Source organism: Xenopus laevis, chromosome 2L, assembly GCF_017654675.1.
Source record: "Xenopus laevis strain J_2021 chromosome 2L, Xenopus_laevis_v10.1, whole genome shotgun sequence".
In the NCBI taxonomy this organism is placed as follows: Eukaryota; Metazoa; Chordata; class Amphibia; order Anura; family Pipidae; genus Xenopus; species Xenopus laevis.
In genome coordinates this window covers 85,867,744-85,886,439 of record NC_054373.1, presented here as the reverse complement: position 1 = coordinate 85,886,439, position 18,696 = coordinate 85,867,744, and the positions used below count along the sequence as shown (strand labels likewise).

The window sequence follows — 18,696 nt, the reverse complement described above, 5'->3', positions numbered from 1 at the left end:
GTGCTGATGAAGATGAATGGCTTGAGATTATTTAGGATAGTTCATCATCAAACAGAATCATTATAATGATCGCATTATTGCAGCCCTTGGAGAGAATGCTTTATACATACGGTTTAAGCAGTCCTTGATAAAGGAAATTGTTATTGTTTAGCAGGCTACCTAATTTATCAGTGTTGCTTGGCAGGAGTTATAACTAAGATTTAAGGGGCATGCATACGGGGGCTTATATCTCGCCTAGGAGTATAATAACAATACTCGGCTGCACAACACTCCATTGCAATTAAAGTAGGTAAACAGTTACATTAGTGTTTGCTCTAGTAGATTCGCAATTTCGCAGGCATTTGTACAGGCTAAAATAAATGGGAAAATAATTGATGAGTTGAAAGCGAGGGCTGACACGCATTAACGCCATTCCAGACTAGACGCGTGCGTACGTTTCACCCCGGTTATTGGCTATAAGAAAGGAACGTTGACAGTGTCTCAGCTGTCTGTTTCGCAGAATCCTTAGCGGTACTGACAAGGTCAGGTGTGACAGAAACATGGCTGGGTCTTCTTCCCTTCTTCGGGCGGGAATAAGGAACGTTTTGCTTATGCAGATGCGTCGCTCATCGGACCAGGTATACGAACAGAATATACCGACCTCTGACCTACTGTTAATGGCGCCACAGTGGGTAACCGTCAGATTTCGCGACAGGGTCCATCAGAAGACACTGAGCTACAAGAAAACAACACTAAAGTTGTCAAACTTCTCTGTCCTTTAAAACAAAAGAAGGGCAAACGTTATATTCACCTCAAAGTGTGCACTACAAGATTTTATAAGTGTCTTTGACCTTAAGTGGTGGTTCACCTTTAAGTTAACTTTTAGTATGTTATGGAATGATCAATGCTAAGCAACTTTTCAATTGGCCTTTATTTATTTTTTAAATGATTTTCAATTATTTGCCGTTTTCTTCTGATTCTTCCCAGCTTTTAAACGAGCTCTGTAAGGCTATACATTTATTGTTATTGCTTCAGGATCTGAATTTGTATTCAGATCCTCTCCTATTCATATTCCAGTATTTTATTCAAATCAATTCATGGTTGCTAGGGTAATTTCCACCCTAGCAACCAGATTGCTGAAATTGCAAACTGGAGAGCTGCTTGAGAATTCGCCGGTAGAATCGCTAGGTGATTTACACAAGGATGTGTAATTAAAATCAACAACATGTAGCTCTTCAAAAATAGTTCATTGAATAACTGAGCAGGTGAGTGCATGGCTCAACGCGTTTCGTGACTGTAATGGTCACTTCATCAGAAGCCAAAGTGCCCCCTGCTGGCAACATTCTTTAAAAGCAACAAATGATATCAATTAATCAATTAAAAGAATGACAGTCACTATAACGTATATTCATAAATATGAATACATTCTATTTATGTAGATATGTATTAATATAAATTGATAATGGATTAAATGTGAATAATTAATCAATTCCTAAGATATGTATATATAGATATCAACTAAAAAAAAAAACACAATTAAAAAAAAAAAAAAAATGAAAACCAATTTCAAATTGTCTCAGAATATGGATCTCTACATCATACTAAAAGTTAATTCAAAGGTGAACAACCCATTTAATGCAGACAACAGATCGGGGGAGCACTGTACTTTTTTTTTTTTTTTTTTTTTAATAGTCTTTTACACTGCTTTTTCAAGGGCACTTCTGCTCTATATTGGACAGGGCTTCTTTAAAGGTACCCTGGTGCTACCCACACAACTTTACCCTACTTTATTTGTCCGTAGTGCAGGCCTCAAAAACCAGCCCTAGGGTGCATTGTACTTCATGAAGTCCGTGTTTTAGCATGAGCTTTAAAAGGTTAAACAATCATTGGTGGTAAAGGGCTGTGTCTTGTGTGTGCTTTGGTTATAACACTTATAAAGTATCTATTCAGCAATTTCTGTAGATTTCATCATCAAGCTGTGCTAGTGCTTTATATCCATTTGCCTATTTTGCTAATAGCCTTTTACTTTATAGTAATCACAGTTTCCTGTATCTGGTTAGGAAAGTTCCACGAAAAGTTTCCCACAATATTGATTTATTCTACGTTTGTGAAACCATTTCTCCTGTGCCCTTCCCTCACACCCACCTCACAAAACCTAATGTGGCAGTCAGACTGTGTAAACACAAGTGCGGGAGACAGATGAGATGTTTGGTTTTTTTTTTGTTTTTTAAATGCCCCAAGCAATTGTTAAGTGTTTCTAGAAAGCATGTTGAATGTATCTGAAAATACCTGACCGGGCATGAATATCTATTATTTAAGGCTCCACTGAAAAGAGTGACAACAGATGTCTTAACCTATTGTTTTAATCAGCCCAAAGAGTTTTTCATCTGCAAATAGACTTGTGCGGTGCATGAAATGTCATTGTATTAGAACAGTTGGCAGGCAGAGGTACAGTGAAGGAGAGGTCAGAACACTGCATAAAGGGAACGCTAAATATTAAGCAAATATCAATAAGTGTTGCTTAGCTTACATTAAAGGAGAAGGAAAGTTTAAAACTAAGTAAGCCTTATTAGAAAGGTCCATCTAAATATACCAGTAAACGCCCAAAGTAGTGCTGTTCTGAGTCCCCAGTCAAAAGAAACACTGCATTTCTTTCCTTCTATTGTGTACACCTGGGCTTCTGTATCAGACTTCCTGGCTTCAGCTTAAAGGAAACCTGTCAGTTTTTCAGTTGTAGTGGTTTTGTAAGGAAAGAGTTAATGGTATTACATACATTGATTCTTTTTTGTAATAATGAAATGAATGCAGGGTTTTTAACAATGCGCACGCGACTTCACAAGATCCGACTTTGTGAAAGTCGGTGCGCATAGCCTCACGGGAAAATATGTAGATCTCGTGAGATTTGGTGAAGGTTGGACTGTGCACGCCGGAGCAGGGGGGTGTGTGTTCCGGAAGTGAAACACAGAGGAAGATGCCGGTGCGTCCGTCCTTATGTCTGTCTCTCTCTCTCCCTCTCTCCGTGTGTCTGTGAGCCCCCCCCCCACTCCGTTCAGAAGCAGCACTGACTTCCGTCTCACAGCTGCACCGCACACATTAAAACGCCAGCACAGCTTCAAATGATTTACCTCGGACAGCTGCTTCCCAAAAGGCAATCGGTTGTGGCGCCCTGACACTGCTGCCTGCTGTTATTGAGGGGACGCAGGAATATTTAACACAAACGTCTCAGTGGTGTGGGGGTGTGGCATCATGACCCTTCACTCTTTCTGCTTGTGCACTGTGTCCGATCGGGAGCCCATTCACACACATAAGAGGTTAGGGGCACTGACCGGGAGGGACGGAGATCAGGAGGAGGCAGGGGGTTGTGAGTGGAAGTTCACCTATTGCCTCACATTATCTGCCTCTCACAATAACAGCCAAGCTCTCCGCACTCCGTCAGATTTCCATCCTCATTTTTTTGTGCTGCTTGTCACAGCATTTTGTGCTGCTTGTTGTAAGGATCAAGTGCAAATAAAGTTAAGTGACTGGGTGTGTGGGGAGAGACAGAGTGTGGATGTCATGTACGCCTCCTCCCCCGTGGCTTTGCTGGCTGGAGTCGGACTGTGTGGGGGCTGGGGAGACACAGAGAGGGAGAGAATGCCTGCTGCAGCCTGCAGTGTGCCGCCGCCCACTACGACCACATGGTAAACCTAATAACTAGGTAAACCTAGTCAGTCTGTGCTCCAATTCTCCAAAACTTGTCTTTTCTCTCTGTCTGTCAGAGTGCGCTCCAGAGGGGTGTAGGAGAGAGAGGGGATTGAAGCTGTTCTGCTGCAGAGTAGTGCTGTTAATAGAATGAAGGAGCTGTGGCTGAGCTCAGAACTGAGATGACACTGTGGCTGCTTTTTTTGCACAAAAATTTGAGCAAAAGAGGGGTCTGGATTTCATGTATAAATCACATAACTATCAATTTAATCAATATACATTCATATACAATAAATTATTTCAACCAATTAATTGCATTTCATTCTGAATTGATTCTATAAATAGGCAAATGCATGTAAGAGCTCTAGTAAAATTCATTGTGTCATTCATGATTTTCATATACCAAAGACCTGTTAAAAACAATTCTCCTGTTTATCAGTATAACCTGGTGGCACATAGCAGACATCAGAGCAGGACACTGGGCCATTCCCTGTACTAAGCACAATTCAGCAGGAACAGTCCCCTAAGTTTGCTCATAGCCTGTACAGAGAGATCCCATAAAACTATGGCAGCATAGGTATTCCCTGTACTAAGCACAATTCAGCAGGAACAGTCCCTAAGTTTGCTCATAGTCTGTACAGAGAGATCCCATAAAACTATGGTATATAGGTATTCCCTGTACTAAGCACAATTCAGCAGGAACAGTCCCCAGTTCCAGCTTTTAAATGTGGGGTCACTGCACCCATATAAAGAGCATTGCCTTGTAAGGATAAACATGTTATTGGTACTTTTTTTTTTAATCAGACTCTTTGCGATTCAGATTATAATCTTTCATTCAAATCAATTCATAGTTGCTAGGGTAATTTGGACACTAGCAACCAGACTGCTAAAATTGCAAACTGGAGAGCTGCTGAATAAAAAGCTAAACTCAAACTGCAAATAAAAAAATGAAAAAAACAATTGCAAAGTTTCTCAGAAAATCCCTCTCTGCACCATATTAAAGGTCATATAATGCTGTTAATGCTGCACTGATTAACCCCTTGATATTAACGCAGTAATGTGTAATGTGTAGTTTCCAAAAAAATATATGCTTTTCTGGGGTGAACTTACTTTTTTCTATTTTTGCTCCCCACAAAACTAGATAAACATGATTATTTCCATCTTATTAGACACTTAGAAGCCTATATTTTTTTACAGAAGTAGAATTACACCAAAATTCTTGCATATTTTGAAAGTTCAGGTTGTCCTGAAAAAAACCAATATATTGCTTTCCTTGGTAAACTAAAAGACCCCCCCCCAGGAAAGGCCCTTGGTAAAAACTGCTTGGCAGTAGATATTCGCATCTAGGGCAAAACAGCTGGCAGGGAAAGGGTTAAGCATGCATGAGATTTGGCAGTTTGGCACAGCCCACACACACTAAACAGAGGGGTCCTGTTTCAAGATGGCAGCACCTATGAAACACTTTTTACATGTAGGATATTTTCTAATCCATTTTAGATATAAACAAAAACAGTTGACTATAGGGTTTAACTAAGGAGGGAAAGATATATATTACTCATATCTCAAGGTGACAGGTCCTCTTTAAACCTCATTGCCCTGGGCAAGAGCATGCTCAGTTTGCTTCTCCTCCCCCTCCTCCCTTCTCTACTGTAATCTGAGCCCAGAGCAGGGAGAGACTCAGGCAGGAAGTGATGTCACACCACATTAATACTGCAGCTCCTATCCTAAACAAACAGAGAGTTTCTAGAGCTTTTTACTCAGGTATGGTAAAACATTCTACAGAATAAATATAGCATTCTAGCTTGCGCTATTGCAGCTAATCTATTGGCAATATAATGCCTCCGTAGCTTTCCTTCTCCTTTAACTAAGTTGACAATAAGGCATTTATGCATAATAATCGGTTTATAAATCAGGGTGCAGCATTGCTATACTCTTAAGGGGGAAGGGAAGTTAGTATCACTGGGGGTGCCAAAGGCTAGGCACCAGCACCTTCCCCCCCCAGTGATTGTAATCACTTACCTGATACTACAGGCTTGTGCAGTGGCAGAAAGCAGCACCAGCCCTGGGGATTTCTGACCGAATACCATGTTGCGATCTTGTTCATTTCATCCTTCTACTCAGCAAGTGCACATGCTCAGTAAAGTGAAAATCCAAACTTTAAAGGAACAGTAACGTCAAAAAATAAGTGTATTAAAGTAATGAAAATATAATGCAGTGTTGCCCTGAACTGGTAAAACTGCTGCGTTTGCTTCAGAAACACTACTAATGTTTATATAAATAAGCTGCTGTGTAGCAATGGGGGCAGCCATTCAAAGGAGAAAAGGCTCAGGTTACACAGCAGATAGCAAATAAGCTCTGTCTGTTTAATGGTGTTATCTTTTACCCATTAGTTAACCAGTGCCATATAGCCATTTTTCAATTTCCGCCATTGCTCCACAGCAGCTTGTTTATATGAACTATAGTAGTGTTTCTGAAGCAAACAGATCAGTTTTACCAGTGCAGGGCAACAGTACATGATATTTTCATTACTTTAAAACACTTACATTTTTTGGTGTGACTGTTCCTTTAAGAACTTTTGAACATGGTTTAGCCTGGAAAAACAGAAGAATGAAGAATCAGAAAAGATCACAACATGGTGCTCCTACAAAAGTTCCCAGTGCAGTTTTCTGCTAACAGGAGAACCGGCCTAAGGTATCTGGTGGTTAGAATCACTGAGGTGCCTAACATTTGGTACCCACCAGTAATTGTAACTTTCCTTCTCTAACTGTGAATTTGTTTTTGTATTAATTTTCATAATTGGGGTTGTCTGCTATGAGCTTTGTGCTAAAGCTCGTAATTTTTCATATTCTAATTATTTTAATTAACCTCTCTTTTAATATTTTTATTGGCAGTTGGGAGAATTTGGAAAAGGTGCTGGAAAGGGCGGTGGTGGAGGTGGATCCATAAGGGAGGCAGGCGGAGCCTTCGGCAAACGTCAGGCTGCTGAGGAGGAAAGATATTTCAGGTAACTACACTAAATGATAAATTTACACACAACCCACCAACCCCCCAATTCTAAGCACATTTGTGGACATCCAAAAAGCAAGGTAACGGATATTTATTTGGGATTGGAATGAATTACTTTGTTAAGCGATTAAATGGGCGGTTCACCTTTTGAGTCAAATTTTAGGATGTTATGGATGGCCAATTCTAAGCAACTTTTCAATTGGTCTAAATACATTTTTATAGTTTTTTACTTCAGACTCTTTCCAGCTTTCACATGGGGGTCCCTGACCGCATCTAAAATCAAAGTGATTGTATATACTTACATGATACCCCGAGCTTGTGCTCCTATCCGCAGAAAACTGCACCGGCCCGGGGTTATACCAGTGAGCACCACAGAACGATCCTCTTCCGGCTTCTTCTTGCTTCAAATTTTCCGGGGCAGACGCATGCGCTGTTTAACAAATTAGTTTTGGCTATTTGCTCTACTGCGCAGGCGCGCGACGAAAGCAGAAGACAGAAGATTGCTCCATGGTGCTCACTGGTATAACCCCGGTTCGGTGCAGTTTTCTGCTGTTAGGCGCACCGACCTGGGGTTTCAGGTAAGTCAATACAATCACTTGGGGGCGCCCATGTGCAGGATGTCTTTCCTTCTCCTCTAAGGCTACAAACTTTATTATTATTGCTAATTTTATTACTCTTTCTATTCAGGCCCTCTCCTATCCATATTCCATTTTTTTTTTTTTTTTTTTTTTTTTTTTAAATGAATGCATGGTTACTAGGGTTTTTTTTCCTTTTGCCTTCTTCTGACTCTTTACAGCTTTCAAATGGGGTTCACTGACCCTATATAAAAAATAATGCTCTGTAAGGCAACAAATTTACTTATTGTGACATTTTAAGATTCAGACACTCCCCTAATTATATTCCAGTCTCCTATTCAAATCCATGTATGGTTGCTAGGGTAATTTGAAACCTAGCAACCGGATGGATGAAATTGCAAACTGGAAAGCTGTTTAATAAAAATAGAAAAAACTCAAAGCACAAATAATAAAAAATGAAAACCAATTGCAAATTGTCTCATAAAGGGGTTGTTCACCTTCCAAAAATTTTTTCAATTCATTTGTTTTTAGATTGTTCCCCAGAAATAAAGACTTTTTCCAATTACTTTCCATTATTTATTTTTTACTGTTTTTCCAAAATCTAAGTTTAAAGTTGAATGTCCGTGTCTCTGGTGTTTGAGTCTGGCAGCTCAGTAATTCAGGTGCAGACTCTAAACTGTTTCTATTTTGCAACATTTAGTTGATACATTTCTCAGCAGCATCTCTGGAGTATTAGTAACTATTATATCAATTCTAACAGCTGCCTCTAATGAAACCCAGAGATTCTGCTCAGCAGGGACAAAGATAAGAAATGTATCAATTAAATATATCCATTTAGAACAGTTTACAGGATCAGCGCCCCCCCCCCCCCCGAGCTGCTTTCGGAGGTGAAAAATGACATTTTACACTTCAATATTAGAAAAACGGTCACATTTAGAAAATAGAAAGTCATTGGAAAAAGTCATTATTTCTAGTGATCTATCTGAAAACAACTAGTTGTTTGAAGGTGAACCACCCCTTAAACTCAGATGTGCACAACCCTTTTGAAGATCATATGTGTAGAAATAAAATTGGTAGGTGACTTAAATAGAGGAATCACTTGTAATTAGTTCTTTAATACTATGGTTGTTAGCTATGCAAAGAAAGTGGACTTAAAAAAAAATAAAGTATTGAACTTATTTATACTTGTATATACAGTATAGTGAATAAAGTACCCCCTATTGTAAAATATAAGGATATTCTAAATTACAGAGGTGTACGCATAACCATATATTTTCACAATATTCATGACTTGTGTATTATACAGTATAATTATATACTATAATTTTTACAGGCAAAAAGAGCAGGAACAAATCGCTTCACTGAAGAAGCACCACGAGGATGAGATCCATCATCACAAAGCAGAGATTGAGCGTCTGCAGAAGGAAATTGAGCGGCACAAGAGCAAGATCAAGAGGCTGAAAGATGACGATTAAATGTAATCACTTTAACACTACTTTGTAAGCCTTCTCCGTGATTCAGCACCATTGATAACAACACAAGATTGATCCTGTGTGAGATACTGTTCCGATATCTGCAGATAGCTCTCAATAAAATATAATTATCAGTTACTGCTGAGTGTTGTATGTTTATTTTTTTAAGAAGATAATAATATAGCAAACCGAGTTAAAGGGATTTATAGAAAACAGCAGTGTTGGGTAGGGGGAGAAAAGCTATACCCAAGGTTTTACTGCTTGCCCACAGAAAATAATAGAAGCTAATTCTAGCAATCGCCAATCTTGCTAGAGAAATTAGGTGTGCTGGTCACTGCATATTCACACACCCAAACCCACAATGTGGATGAAAATGACATCTTGGGGCAGATTTACATAGGGTCGAATATCGAGGGTTAATTAACCCTCGATATTCGACTGCCGAAGGTAAATCCTTTGACTTTGAATGTCGAAGGATTTACCGCAATTAGTTTGATCGAACTAAGAATCGTACAATTCGAAGAATTTTAAGCCATCGGTGGAACGATTTTTCTATGACCAAAAAAAGCTTAGAAAGCCTATGGGGACCTTCCCCATAGGCTAACATTGCACCTCGGTAGGTTTTAGTTGCCGAAGTAGTGGGTCGAAGTTTTTTTTAAAGAGACAGTACTTCGACTATCGAATGGTCAAATAGTCGCACGATTTTTAGTTCGAATCGTTCGATTCTTAGTCGAAGGTCGTAATAGCCAATTCGATGGTCGAAGTAGCCAAAAAAAAAATCATAAGTTTGTTTTTTTGTTTTTTTTTCTTCCTATTCCTTCACTCAAACTGAGTAAATGTGCCCCCTTGTGTTATCCCATATAGCACTGTCGTCAGATGCCACTACCATAAGGGCCATTCACAATGTACAGCTGCTAACTAAAAACACAGCCACTTATGATGCTCATTTTAAATAACTCAGAAATCAAATCCATAACAATTAAAGGGTTTTCCAAAACACATTATTTAAAGGGGTGGTTCACGTTTTAACGATGATGATGTAGAAAATTATATTGTGAGATTGTGTGGTTTTTTGCTTTTTATTTTATGGCATTCTAATTGTTCAGCAGCTCTCCAGTTTGGAATTTCAGCAACTATTTGGTTGCTAGGGTCCATTTTACCCTAGTAACCAGGCAGTGGTTTAAATGAGACTATTCACCTGAATAGAAAAATAAGTAAAGGTATGGGACATGTTATCCAGAATGCTTGGCAGCTGGGGTTTTCTGGGTAACTATCTTTCTGTAATTTGGATCTTCATACCTGAAGTCTACTAGAAAATCTTTTAAACATTAAAGGGCACATTTACTTGGCTCGAGTGAAGGATTAGAATAAAAAATACTTCAAATTTCTAAGTATTTTTTTGCTACTTCGACCTTCAACTACGACTTCGAATCGAACGATTCAAACTAAAAATCTTTCGCCTATTCGACCATTCGATAGTCGAAGTACTGTCTCTTTCAAAAAAAAAACTTCGACCACCTACTTCGCCACCTAAAACCTACCGAGGACCAATGTTAGCCTATGGGGAAGGTCCCCATAGGCTTTCCAGGCAATTTGGGATCGAAGAAAAATCGTTCGATCGATGGATTAAAATCCTTCGAATCGTTCGATTAGAAGGATTTAATCAATCGTTCGATCGAATGATTATTCCTTCGATCAAAGGAATTGCGCTAAATCCTTCGACTTCGATATTCGAAGTCGAAGGATTTAACTTCGAGGGTTAATTAACTCTCGATATTCGACCAATAGTAAATGTGCCCCTAAATAAACCCAATAGGCTGGTTTGGATTAAGCATAATAATGTAAAATAGGGGTTCTACTGTATACAAAATAACAGAAAATCCAGTTTGATCAATTCGCTCTCTGACATTGCCAGCCAGGTGGTTAGAAAGAGAGACCGCATAGAAAGGAAAATAATTCATTTATAAAAATATTTAAAAGTCTGGTTGTTCATTGTTTAATCATAATGAAAGCTAATTTTAAGATGCACTTCCCATTTTATGGTCATCTTTGCTGTTTTTCAGCAGCATGCGACCCTCCTGTGCTTTTACGACAGTGTCCTGCAGCATTACATATTTTTTGGTGTTGCACAAGACATTCATGCTCACAAGCTAGTCATCTGTAGTGACTTCCCATTTTAATAAAAAAATCGGTAGCCTCCTGCTTTTGTTTCCTGATGTCATTTAAAAGTAATGGAAGATTGCAAGTATAGCATCATCAATATTGTGGCATATTATCTTTGACAGAAATTTACATGCAACAAAAAAAAATATTAAATGTGTGTATCCATGATTTTTTACATTGCATCTTTTTAAATAATGAAGACTTTCATTGCAGCTGCATGCAAGGTAATGATTCAACCAGAACACACCCACATCTTCCCAAATTACCTTCCTACAATGTCCCTATTCTAAGCCACACCACCTGGCTCGACCTCCCTGCACTGAATGCATAACATGATATTGACTTTTTTATTTAATTTAATTCAATTTAGGTGCACAGTGGTGTGCATGTCCTCAATATTATCCCTGCTTCCTTCTATTGTGTCTTAATCAAAGCACAAATTGGTATATTTCTCTCTTTATAACAAAATCTACAATTAAATTAATTATATGCAAATGAGCTGTCAATGCCTCAAGGGTTACTGAGTATCTTTCTTCCCAGTAAGACCAACAGCTTTACTGCCTATGTATGGGGGGGGGCAAGCATCAATGCTGGCCTGAACTGTCAGGGTCTGACTGGAGCCTTGGGGGCCCATCAGGCTGCAAATAAAGGGCCCTCCTGGCAGTCCCCGGGGGCCCCCTCCCGACCTCATGCCAAATATTCATGCTGCTTGCAAGCGACAAAACGGCGCGCATGTTCGGTGGAGCACGGAGTCGCAGTTCATTACTGATAGCCCTATATAAAGCAGTATAATTAATAGTTAAAATAATCCCAAATATGGCACTCATTCTTTTTATTATAGCCTCTGTAAAAGCTTCTAAAATTAAATGAAACCTCCTGGAATTGCTGAGTTCTGAAGACCCCTGGATTTCTGTCTAATACTAAGGGGGATCTGTTGGGTGCCTGCTATTATGAACTGAGTACAGACCTGACAAGTAACATATAAAATGTGATGTGCTGCAAATCTTTTTGAACTACAATCATAAACAACTTTCTTTATTAAATGCTATTTTTATTGTTAGCATGTTAATGAAGCATCATTTTTTATTTTGTATCATTACAAAATGATTACAAAACTGCAAAATATGTGCAGAATCTGTTAATAAATGTTCACATTTCTACGGAGCTTTAAGTGACATGACTTGGATTCAGTTTGGCCAGTCCAAATCCAAATTCTAAATCCTCAAATGAGCCCTATGATCTGAGGATTGCAGGAAACTTCATATGAGGTTGATGTCAGTAAGGCTGCTCTAGAGACTGGGATGTTTTGATTTACAAATAACTGTTTAAAATATTTGTCTCGAATAAATGTGTTCTGCTTTGTAACAGTCTGCCAGTAAAGAGTTGAACTAAGGCTCTAATGATTTAAATGAAAGTTTGCGTGTTTATTACATTGCACATGGTATCATATGTTCAGTCTAAATAAGTCTCCCCTGTCAGATGGTGCTGGGGCTAAATGCAGAGCTAAGCTGTCATAACTAGCATTCAGCAGCTGTTTTGTTATGGCCTTTGTGAGGAACAAAGACACCAAGGCCAACCTTTTATTCTACCAGAGGAGTAACCAGGTTTTTTGTTTGCAAGCAGAACGTTCCTAGAATGGTTGCATTCATTTCATATAGATGTTTACATCACCTTTTAATGGAGGGCTGACACTTGGGGGGTGACTTATTAAGCTTGGAATTTTTTAGGATCGTGCTTTTTGACTCCAAAAATACGAAAAAGTTGCGGCAAAAAAGTTTGACTTTTTCGGGATTTATTAAATGACAAAACTGCTACAATTCCGAATACGAAAATACTCGAGTTTAAACCGTAGAATTCAATGACAGATGTCCCTTTTACAACTGGAAGATCTTTCTTTAATTCGCATGTTTAGAGGATTTCAGTAGTGATGGGCGAATCTGTGCCGTTTCGCTGAAAAATTTGCGAAATTTATCAAAAAATTTGCGAAACTGCAAAATATTTGCATTGAAGTCATAGTTAAGTGACTGACAATTTTTATATGCGCGATTATTTTATTTAAATGCATTAAAGTCAATGGGCATTCGAATAATTTTAACATGCAACAAATTTTATGCGTGTGACTATTCTGATGCGCAACTATTTAAAAAAGTATTGTTTTAATACTTTGCAGAGAGGTAGAAGACCATTTATACTATGACCAGAGTTAAACAAGTTAGGGACCACCTTGTGGGGTTTACCTTGACGTGGTATGGTGGCTTATCAACTTTATGATCATAACTTTGTAATTACAAACCCCTGTCTTTGTGAACACATGCACTTGTATTTATACTGAATTACTTAGACAGGAGACCAGGTAATGTGCATTGATTAATTAGCCAAGTTAGTAGCACTTCCATTATACTTCAATACATTTTTACTTAGCCTTAGGAGTGCTCCCACAACCCCCCTTTTGTATTGTACCCAGGGCCGGAACTAGGGTGTAAAGCTGGGGGTGGCATCTACCCCTAGTCCAGTCCCCTATCTCCACTCTCCTCACTCGTTCTGCACTGTTCCCCTGTAGTGGGAGACTGTGCGTGTCTGTTCACGCATGCTTGTCCGCGCATGTGGAAGGCGCCGTGACCGGCCAGTTTGACTAGGGTGTCCAGCCGGCCTGGCTCAGCAATAACTACGCAAATATAAATGTAAAATGACATTAAAATTTAAACACAAAAGTTATCTAGCAACTCGAGGAATTTATGGGGCCCGTTTACTAATATTTTTCGTTTTAACAAATCATATTTCTTCTAAAAATTATGTTTTTTCTGTTTACCAGGGGTGCCCAAACTTTTTGCAACGAGGGCCAGATTTGGTGAGGTGAAAATGTGTGGGAGCCGACCATTCAGCCCGACATTCTATATACCATTAACATTAAATTACAGGAATCAAGTAATCGCATAGCCGTAATATTTGGGCACATTAGTGAAATGATCTGCCACTTGGTCTATATTGCTGCCTGTGTGCTGAAGGTGTTAGTAATAGACACGTACTGGAACGTAGTGACGCCATACTTCTTTAGTTAACTGTACTGGCACGTCAGTACGTCTATTGACACCTTCAGCCCTAAAGAAGTATGCAAAAACAGCGCGTCACTATGTGCCAGTACGTGTCTATTGCTAACACCTTCAGCACATAGGCAGCAGCGTAGACCAAGTGGCAGATCATGTGCCCTAATATTACTGCTATGGGATTCCTGATCCCCCTGTGCTGGGAGGTCACATTATTATTAATTTCATGATGGAGGCTGAGGGCCAGTGTAAATTTGAAAACGGGCCACAATTGGCCCCGGGCAGCACTTTGGACATGCCTGGTTTACCCTAACCATGAAAAATGTATTTAATTAATTTATTAAGCTTTAAAACCACTAAAAACTCAATACAAAAGTATGCCATCTAAAAGTTGTTGAGACCATATACAAGTCAATGAAAGCCGTCCTTATGCAATTGTACCATTTTTCTTTAATTCAGGCTTTTAGAGGTTTTTTGCTAGTAATTACAGGAAACATTTGAGGAATTAGGGGTTTTAATTGACTTATTCAGAACGTGACTGTAAAGATTTTCATTTAGCCAGGTCATGGTATATCTATTTCAATGATAACTCAGCAAGTCCAGTTGTTTTAGAATAACTTAGATATTTTATTCAGAAGTTCTGCGTTTTTTGATTTGTGTGTGTGTGTGTATATCTATTTCAATGATAACTCAGCAAGTCCAGTTGTTTTAGAATAACTTAGATATTTTATTCAGAAGTTCTGCGTTTTTTGATTTGTGTGTGTTTACCCTAACCATGAAAAATGTATTTAATTAATTTATTAAGCTTTAAAACCACTAAAAACTCAATACAAAAGTATGCCATCTAAAAGTTGTTGAGACCATATACAAGTCAATGAAAGCCGTCCTTATGCAATTGTACCATTTTTCTTTAATTCAGGCTTTTAGAGGTTTTTTGCTAGTAATTACAGGAAACATTTGAGGAATTAGGGGTTTTAATTGACTTATTCAGAACGTGACTGTAAAGATTTTCATTTAGCCAGGTCATGGTATATCTATTTCAATGATAACTCAGCAAGTCCAGTTGTTTTAGAATAACTTAGATATTTTATTCAGAAGTTCTGCGTTTTTTGATTTGTGTGTGCCATTTATATTGATATCTTTTAATAAATTACATGGCATTCGTGGTTCTTGAGAAAACTATTAAATAAGAATGTTGATAAATGGGCCTCTATTTTTGCATAAAAGGAGGATCACTGTAGCAGAAGACTGAATTGGTCAGTAATTAGCCCTTCAGTGGCAATAATTATGTGTCATTGAGGTGTGGAAAACAGTGGATCTGCTTTTCTCTGCTGACGTATATGCATTGTGTGCCATTAGCCTTAATGCTGTTGTGCCAAAGTCAAACAATGACAGGCATTTATAATTATTGTAACAGTAGCCATGGCCTTGAAAGATGTGTGGTACTCCTTTTGAACCAAATATCAAAGTCCTTCCTAGATCATAACTAAAATAACTTATCCAAGAAATATAGTGAATTGGACTGCCGACTATATATACACAAATACACACAAAATTATTGTTTTGCTTTTAATTGGAAAAGAGCCCAAGTTTTATTAATGGAACCTTCCCTTCCAGCTATGTACCTTACAATAAAATGCATGCAATTGTCACTGGCCATCTGTTCAGGACCTCCTGTTACAAAACTCATTTAAATTGCATTCACATGCCTGTTGCTCTCCTTTCAAGGATTAACTCGGCACAATAAAACTATTTCTTAGGAAATGTTATCCAAATGGATTTGATTCAGCTGTTTGGTATATATATATATATATATATATATATATATATATATATATATATATATATATATATATATATATATATATATATATATATATCAGAATTTCATAAGCTTTCAACAGTGTTGGATTATACTTTTATTTTTCTTAAAAAAGATTTATTATTGGGCTATCATTTGCAGATGGCAGCTGGAGATTGTCAGATTACTTGACAATTCCTTACATTCATGTTTAAACCGATTTCTGTGGATTGTTTAACATGTACCTTATTAAACAATATATATAACCCCACTTACCTGTAAGATTTAAAGTGATACTGACATGTTTCTATCAATAAAGCAAACCATATAACTATCGCTACACCATAGGCTGAACTGGGCATCCCTTTACTGTAACTTTTATTTATAATTTCTTAAGCATGTGCGAATAGCAATGAACTGTTTTTGTGTTTGTAAAAAAAAAACTAATTTGTAACAATGGTAAGAATCTGGCCTGGTCTAGCAACTCTTTCCAAATAGATATTTAGGGTTTATTAACTAAACTTCAAATTTTTCTGGTTGGGCTTTTTGGGGCAAAAACTCGAAAGCCCAAATCCGAAAAATCTGCCATCTCAGGCCTGCCAAGGTTCAGTGGGAGAGGCATGTATCTCAATTTGAATCTTTAATGGTCTGCGCTGGGTTTAGCCCAAAAATCCGACATCTTCAGGGTTTTCTGGCAAAACCTCTAAAAACTCAAGCAATTCGGGTTTTCTGGAAATTTTGATCTGATTAAAGAGATACTGACACCAGAAATTACGTTTTTTTTTTACATCTATCATAATATTGCCTTAGAAAGCTACTTATAACTTTGCCATAAAGTATTTGCATTTTGCCTTTCCATTACCTGTCTGATGCCCCATGTTCCTGTATGAGGGGGCTGCCATATTTGTGCAGCCCCACACGAGCGCACGCACCAGCAGCAGCGGTCCTGCATTGAATTTAAAGTTCTAGGGGGGGCCTGCTTTCCCACGTGGGGGATTACAGGCCAGCCCAGGCGCTGCTCTCCACTCCATTCAATGCACCGGTCCAGCATGTTAGCCCGCTGCTGTATGTGTGTGTGCGGGGCGGCTGCTTGTTGGTGCTGCTGCCGGAGCTGCCTCTTGGATTCCCCCGGGCTGCTGCTGGTCTCTGCCCGGCCTCGGATGGATCCAGGATTTTGAGCACTCTGTGCTCCTCAGCAACCGGCTGGGCGGCATGCCGCCCCTAATATATTGCCGCCCTAGGCTCGGGCCTTTGCCACAAATCCTGGCCTGGCAGCAGGAGTCCGTTAGCATTAGAAACTTTAACTGACAGACTGAGATGGGACAGTCAGGTTGGCAAAAAAGTCAGGTTTAGAAACTTCAACTAACAATTGCATACAAAAACAAATCTCTCAGCAAAAGACAATCAACATGACCTGTAGGTAACTTTTAATATACTTTCATATTTTAAAAAGTAGCTTTTTAGTGTCAGTATCACTTTAAATCGAGTTTTTAAATTAATAAATAAGCTAAAATCGGCATGGGAGTTTGGTCGTTGGTTTTTTAAAAATAAAATATGAGATAAATTCGGATTTTAGTAAATAACCCCCTAACTGTCAAGATTTTAACTGCGCTAAACAGAACAAAGCTAATTGCTTTTTGCTGTGTGTTACTGAAACATTTTCCCCATGCTAATCTATAATGCTTGCTTCATTTTGTGACCTAAATAAAACAATTTGCACTTTACAACTGTAAATGTACAGGGCACATCAGAACAATGTACAACAAATGTAAATTGGAGTTAGAGGTACCAATGAATTGCAGCATCTGCCGTATTCTAGTAACTCAGAGGATCCTTGCCTTAGGCACTTTTGTCTACAATAGCTTGCTTCAGTTTAATGGCAAACCTCCAGCATAATTTGTTCATTTTGTGCTGAAATTTCTTTGGTCCAGGAAGTCAAGCCCCTGAAACTTGACTGGCTGGAATACTGAATTCTAGTTAATAAAGGGTTCCATTGTTCTATGTGGGGTATAAATTGTAACAGCTGGCTTATACAGACAAAGCAAGTCAGAGTTGCTTATAGTCAGTCAGGACTGCAATCAGGGATATATATTGTAAGCTATATGGGGCAGGGACCTGCTTCTTTTTGTCTTGTTAACTCTTGGAGGCACATTTATCAAGGGTCGAATTTCAAATTCATGTGAGTTTTTTTTAAACTCCCATAAATTCGAAAATTGGACTAGAAATTTATTAATAAAAATGAATTAATAAAACTCGGACGAGTTTAAAAGACCCAAACTCTAATTTGATTAAACTCAATTCGAGTTTTTTCTCCGAAATAAACTTAAATGTCAGGAAGGCAGCAAACATCTCCTAATTGATCCATGGACCTCTCCCATTGACTTAACCAGTAATTCGGCAGGTTTTAGGTTGAGAATAGTCGAATTAGAATTCTTAAAGGGCCAGAGTATGATAAATCTCGAAAATAGAATTCGATTTTTTTTAAAAACTCTAATTTGAATAACTCCCTAGTTGAATTTGACAGTTTTGACCATAAATAATTTTGAAAATTTGAATTTTCAGTTCGACCATTGATAAATCTGTCCCCTAGTCTCTGTATTCTGCCTTCTGTAATGAGTAAATAAAGATACTTCATCTGTCTGTCTTACATTGCATAATTCACTTTGGAGTACATTCAGTTGGATATCCTCTCTGTGTGAACATCTCTTCCAATCTCTGTTCCGGGACCAGCAGGTTTCGGGGCGAGCGATCCTTTACGTTTTTCCCGTCCACAACCTTCAGTTCCCTGAATTTATGCACTCACGCCTGCCCTGCCCCTTTCCCGACATCACCGCAGGGCAGGACGAGCATGGGTCTCTAAATAGTTGGGACAGAGCGGGCCAGGCCGGGTTTGGGTTGGGAGGGGCTCCAGTTGAGGGAAACTCGACCCACACATCACTACAACACACATCTCAGGATGTGAGGAATTATATTTT

At 38.6% G+C, this 18,696-nt stretch overlaps 1 protein-coding gene across 1 annotated transcript; it reads left to right on the top strand.

The window, feature by feature from the left end:
- The first annotated feature begins 475 nt into the window (after positions 1 to 475).
- On the top strand, positions 476 to 8,856 carry atp5if1.L (ATP synthase inhibitory factor subunit 1 L homeolog). Its single transcript, NM_001092893.1, is given in 3 exon segments — positions 476 to 617; positions 6,552 to 6,664; positions 8,575 to 8,856. Coding segments are annotated over 3 exon segments (333 nt in total). The 5' UTR covers positions 476 to 539; the 3' UTR covers positions 8,717 to 8,856.
- Positions 8,857 to 18,696: the final 9,840 nt, after the last annotated feature.